This window comes from Parasteatoda tepidariorum, chromosome 9 (genome assembly GCF_043381705.1).
Source record: "Parasteatoda tepidariorum isolate YZ-2023 chromosome 9, CAS_Ptep_4.0, whole genome shotgun sequence".
NCBI lineage: Eukaryota > Metazoa > Arthropoda > Arachnida > Araneae > Theridiidae > Parasteatoda > Parasteatoda tepidariorum.
Window position 1 is genome coordinate 58,939,263 of NC_092212.1, and position 6,409 is coordinate 58,945,671.

Below are 6,409 nucleotides of genomic sequence, written 5' to 3' on the forward strand. Positions count from 1 at the left end.
TTTGAATGAAATATAGTTTTTTTTTTATTTTCCTAACTTTATGAATATGCAAGAAAAATCCTGACTTTTTAGCTTAATTTTAGAATATCGTGACTTTTGCAGGTTTTCTTGACCGTGTAGGAACCCTGATTAAGAATAGTTATTGTGCGGACTAAACAATGTAAAAATGAAGACAAACTGGAAAAAAATCCGTATCAGAGTTTAATAATTCTTAAGCTTAGAATTTCCTTTACACATGAATATGTAAATAAGAATTGCATAGGAAAAATTGTATTCAAGTACATAGAGCATACTTTGATTAAATAAATTGCTTTTGAAAGAAGTGTGTATTCAATTAAAAAACCTATCTTTTTCTAAAATCATGTTTTACATCAATTTGTTTTTAGCAGGGTTGGGTTTTTGCCGTCAAAAACTGGTTTTTGACATGACAGTGGTAAAAACCGTGTTTTTACCGGTAAAAACCGTCAAAAACCTACTGTTTTCTTTAATTTATGGTATATAGCAGACAATATATTATTTTCACATAATTGCCTTTATAACTGAATGTTGTAAATGATTGCTATTGATTTTGCAACTATATACATGTATTCTTATAGAAGGATATACATTCATTTATAAATATTGTAATATACTTATTGAAAATAGTGATACTTACTTTTATCATTATAGCTTGATTTGCAAAGGATTCAAAATTTTGCACTTCTTAAATGTTAGAAACAAACAAACAAAAAAGCTTGGAACTAGTAATAAATTCGAAAAAAGAAGAACTTAAAATTTGGCATTTCTTAAATATTAGAAATAAGCTAAACAAAACTTTCAAAGCTTGTAACTGCTAACAAACTGTAAGTCAAGAATGACTTGACATTCTTCAGTAATGTAATATGCCAAACAAAATGATGCTTGGAAATGTTGAAAATTTTGTTTAGTATCCTAATATTTTACTTCAAATAGTATGTATTGATATAATCATGTTGGGAAAATGCAAGAAACTGTTCTTAAATAACTTTTTTTCTAATTTTATTGCCCAAAAACGAATTAATTTTATATTATAAGCAATTAAACTCAAATAAAAATACAGTTTTACCAAATTTATGGATTTTTGACGTGACAGTATAAACCGGTAAAAACCGTCATGTGTCAAAAACTTGCCAACCCTGGTTTTTAGTATTGATTCCTGAAGGTTCAATTTTTTTTTTCAAAGGCTGCATTGCACAGCAAATGGATAACATGAAAAAGTCTTTTTAGCCAAAAACTGTTTTCAACAATTTGAAAATGTGGCTGCCTATACTGTTCTTAAAAAGAGGTATGAAAAATAAAATACTTCATAAATAGTAATCAAAATATGCTAGCAACATTTTTCAATACAAGTTTATTATCAATCCTAATTTTCGTTAAATAATATTAAAATAAACTTTATCAAGTAACTTACCTGATGAGATTTTTCTTCTTGGAATGTAAGCAATATCGAGTCTTTTTGCTGTTTTTGAAAGTGGTATAAAAGTGGTTGCTTTTAAGTGTTTGATTGAATTTAAAATGTCTATAATTAATCAATTAGAACTTTTAAACAAACTACTTTTCAGCGTAAAATGGAATTATTCCATCATCTAAAAAAACAGCTGATTTTTTTTCTTTGATTTAATACTAAACTTTTATTGCACTAGGTTTTTTTTATATTATTAAAAATAGTGTAAATGTTAAACAAAAGAAAAAACTTATGACATAAAATATATTTTAGTTAAAATTTAAAAACCTATACTAATATGCTTCTGTAATATGTAGTACAAAATAACACACAATTTTAAAAAATAAGTCTTGGTTTATTTAAACTTATTATTTACATGAAATATGACTTTTCTGCAAGATTTGATCATTCAGGTAGATTTCAAATCTATGTTAAATTTCAAGGTAAAATGACTTAGCATATCAACATGGTAATAAATAGACAGTACTTACATTATGGTGCAGTCCATATTCACAAAAATAGTATATACAATATAAAATAATAAATAAGTGCCAGCACTTAATATATTGTTCATAAGTCTTTAAAAATTTTAATCAACTTCCTCAATCGTTGGTCCACCAGCAGTTGCAGTTTTTGGGCCTTGGTTAGGATTGAATGCCCCACCTCCAGCTTGGTGCATTTTTGTCATGATCGGCGACAGTTCAGCTTGCACTTCCTTCAATTTATGATCAATTTCATCTTTTTCTGCTAGTGTGTTGTTGTCTAACCACTGAATAATGTTATCACAGGTTGCCTTTACTTTGGACTTGTCAGCAGTAGACAGTTTATCCCCAGGAGCAGCATCAGCAGCCTGTTTAACCGAATAAACATAACTTTCAAGGGCATTTCGGGAAGCTACCTTCTCTCGTTGCTCAGCATCTTCTTTTTCATACTGTTTGGCTTCATTCAGCATTCTCTCAATTTCATCTTTAGACAATCTTCCCTTATCATTTGTGATAACAATGCTTTGAGATTTCCCGGAACTTTTCTCCGTGGCAGAAACATTCAGAATTCCATTTGCATCCATGTCAAATGTCACTTCAATCTGTGGCACACCTCTGGGAGCAGGCGGAATTCCAGATAGCTGGAACCTGCCGAGCAAGTGATTGTCTTTAGTCATCGCTCTCTCACCTTCGTAGACTTGAATATCGACTCCTGGCTGGTTATCAGAATATGTAGTGAAAACTTGGGATGTTTTGCATGGAATTCGAGAGTTTCTTTCAATAATTTTAGTCATCACTCCTCCAGCCGTCTCAATTCCCAAAGAAAGTGGAGCGACATCGACCAAGAGGACATCTCTGATTTTTTCATCTGTGCTTCCAGTCAATACAGCCGCCTGCACTGCAGCTCCATAGGCCACGGCTTCATCTGGATTGATAGACATGCATAGTTCTTTCCCATTGAAGAAATCTCTCAACATTTTTTGAATTTTAGGGATTCGGGTAGATCCACCAACCAAAACGACATCGTGAATACTGTTTTTGTCCATCTTAGCATCTTTTAAAGCACGCTCCACTGGTTCCAGGGTCGACCTGAAAAGGTCCATACAGAGCTCTTCGAATCTGGCTCTAGTGATTTTCGAGTAAAAGTCTATTCCTTCGAAGAGAGCGTCTATCTCAATACTTGCTTCAGAACTGCTTGAAAGTGTTCTTTTGGCTCTTTCACAGGCTGTTCTTAATCTTCTTAGTGCTCTAGGACTTGTTTTCAAATCTTTTTTATGCTTCCTTTTGAATTCCTCTACAAAATGAGCAACCATTCTATTGTCAAAGTCCTCACCTCCTAAGTGTGTATCTCCAGCAGTTGATCTGACTTCAAACAAAGACCCTTCATCAATAGTAAGAATGGAGACATCAAATGTTCCACCACCTAAATCAAATATTAGAACATTTTTTTCTCCTTTTAAGTTCTTATCCAGTCCATATGCAAGTGCAGCAGCTGTAGGCTCGTTGATAATTCTCAAAACATTTAGTCCAGCTATTCTGCCAGCATCCTTTGTAGCTTGTCGCTGGGAGTCATTGAAATATGCAGGGACTGTAATGACAGCATCAGTAATTTTCTGTCCCAAGTACATCTCTGCTGTTTCTTTCATTTTAGTCAACACCATTGCACTTATTTCTTCAGGATTAAATTGCTTGAATTCTCCTTTAAATTCAGCGCAAATTTTAGGTTTACCTCCTGCATTTTGAACTTTAAATGGCCAGTGTTTCATGTCTTGTTGGATTTTTGGATCATCAAATCTTCTTCCAATCAGACGCTTGGCATCAAAGATGGTATTTTCTGGATTTAGAGCTACTTGTGATTTAGCTGCATCACCTATCAATCGTTCAGTCTCTGTGAAGGCAACATAACTAGGAGTTGTGCGATTACCTTGATCATTGGCAATTATTTCCACATTTCCATGCTGAAATACTCCAACACAAGAGTATGTAGTACCCAAATCGATGCCGATCGCTGGTGCTTTGCTGCTTGGCATGTCGAAAAGTTCAATAGCAAGATCAACACAAACGTCGATATCACTTGAGATTCAAAAGCTTCATACAATTAAAATAAGCAATTCACAGTTCAATTAATACTTCACAATATCAGAGCAGGTCGTACACAAGAGAGATTGCCTTTTATCTCTAAGTAGTCAATGTCTCAATATCGAAACCTATTAAAGAAGCACCCGAAGAGCACTCCTATTTAAAGCTAGGAAGGAAATATCCAGAAAACTCTGGGTTTGTTGACGTTAATTCTATGGTGCTGCCATCTGTACCGAAATTTCGAGAGCATTCTAGAAGAATCCAACTGGGTAACTGACCTTTTTTTCATTGTTAATGCTGCCATCTGTAGCGAAGTTTCGAGAACATTCTAGAGAATCGAACTAAAATAATTACCTTTTCTGAAGACTGTTATTCATAGTTCTCGGGGTGATTTAAAAATTGGATTCAGCTTTTCAAATGATATAAAGGATGAAAAAAAAAAATAGACATGACATTTCAGTTACGATAAAAACTTATGAAAAGTTTTCTAAGCTGCAAAAATTTTTATATAGTTGCATACTGATACTAACATCTTTCTGATCAATCACTGTGAAATTTTAGTTTCAAAGATTTATCATTCTTAAAATTTTTATGGTAATCCAAGAAATAATATTATATAGAGAATATCTTACTGAGAAAGAAATTTGCTTCCAAATTAATGTTTCCACAGCTTCAAATTGTTATTTTGTTTGTAATGAATTACATTTATTTGTTAATATTTTATTAAATTAAAATAACATTTAACTGTCACATTACATCACATTTAATTGTTATTGCATGATACATTCTTTTACTCATAGTATAGTAGTAATTAGCTATTTATTAGCCGAAGGACGTTTTTGTTCTTTCATAATTAAAACTTTATTTAACTGAGGGATAAAAAATACTTTTATGTGAAATATATTTTTGCGTTTTCCCTCTTAAGAAAGCACTCTCAATATTAGTAATTTTTTATGAATAGATCGAGTATATAGTAGATCTCTAAAGTCAATTTAAATGTTTTAAAATTTTTAATGCCAACGCCAAAAAGTTATCGGTGAAGTTTACAAAATTAATTTTATATATATATAATTATATATATATTTTTAATATATAAACGTTAAAAGTAATTTTTATTGCAAGGTGCAAATGTCGGTTTTGCATATTCATCTTTAAAACTTTTTTTTAAAAAAACTAGGGGGATGATTAAGAAACTTGTATGTAATATATTTTTTCCGCTCAAGAGAGCATTGTTCATTTGCAATAAAATAAATAATATAACTTAGCTAACAGTGTATAAACACTATAACAGAATAACAATATATATATTGTTTATTTGTAATAAAATGTTGACAATCACATTTTTAAAAAATGGATAAAATATAATGTAGTAAAATAACCCCATCATATTGAATTTTTTTAAATTATCCTCAAAAAACATAAGTATTAAAAAATTTTCCTAAAATTAAATTTCTCTAATGTCTTTCTATAATATTAATCTATAAACGTTAAATATTTAGTAATGTTCAAATGTATGTGATGTTCTTTTATCCTGGAATATCTATTAGATCTGTTCTGATTTTATGTTTTTATGATATTCTTATATTCTATTTTATAAAATATATATTTTGGTAGCAAGCAAAAAAAAAAAAAAAAAATGTCCGTCGCTTTCTTATTTAAATTGAAGTAAAATTTAAACAAAATTATGTAGCGTGTTTCGTTGCAAGAAATGTTAGCTAATCAATAAACCCAATAATTCAACCGATTTCCCTCTTAGTAATTTATTTTGCGTTTGCATCATGCTAAATATAAGAAAAATTATTCGCTAAAAATTTTTATTCCAGAACTTTCTAGAAAAAAGCGATATTGTGTCGTGCTGTCCTCTAGTGGCAAGAATATGCTCAAAATTTTAATCATGTCGATTGATTGCTATTTTTTTTTTCGAACTTCTTGGCGACCTATCAAAAAGGCCTATCATTCTAGAAACAAAATTATTAAGATATCTATAAGCATAAATATCCAACCAATGGATATCTGCATTTTTTTAAAATTATTAATTCTTAAAACTATTAATTATCTGCATATTTTTTGAAATAATTAAACCACCGCGACGAGACAAATTTTTAAACCACCACGACGATCGTCGTGGTGGTTTAAAAATTTGTTTGAAACTTTATACTTCAAGATTTAACAGACCATAATGCTAATGTTGCTACCACTTAGAAAAATATTTCTCATTGGCCGTACAAGTTGACAGCTATGGAATTCCTTTGCAGTGGGAAAGTTTCGTGGTTTTTCCCTCCAACTAACGCAAATGGAAGTTAGTTCTATCAAGAAGCCCTTCACGAAGATTGATTTGTTCCAATGCTTGATCCAGGAGTTTCCTTATCTTTTGAGTTGGGTTCTA

At 31.0% G+C, this 6,409-nt stretch overlaps 1 protein-coding gene across 1 annotated transcript; it reads right to left on the bottom strand.

Annotated features, from left to right (window-relative positions):
• Positions 1–1,796: 1,796 nt before the first annotated feature.
• On the bottom strand, positions 1,797–4,270 carry LOC107453144 (major heat shock 70 kDa protein Ab). The gene has a single exon (XM_016069841.3). It carries the CDS (start codon positions 3,972–3,974, stop codon positions 2,052–2,054), a length of 1,923 nt encoding a protein of 640 aa, XP_015925327.1. The 5' UTR covers positions 3,975–4,270; the 3' UTR covers positions 1,797–2,051.
• Positions 4,271–6,409: the final 2,139 nt, after the last annotated feature.

What these genes read in the sequence shown, in the direction of transcription:
- LOC107453144 (XM_016069841.3), bottom strand. Translation starts at nt 3,974, where the DNA reads ATGCCAAGCAGCAAAGCACCAGCGATCGGCATCGATTTGGGTACTACA.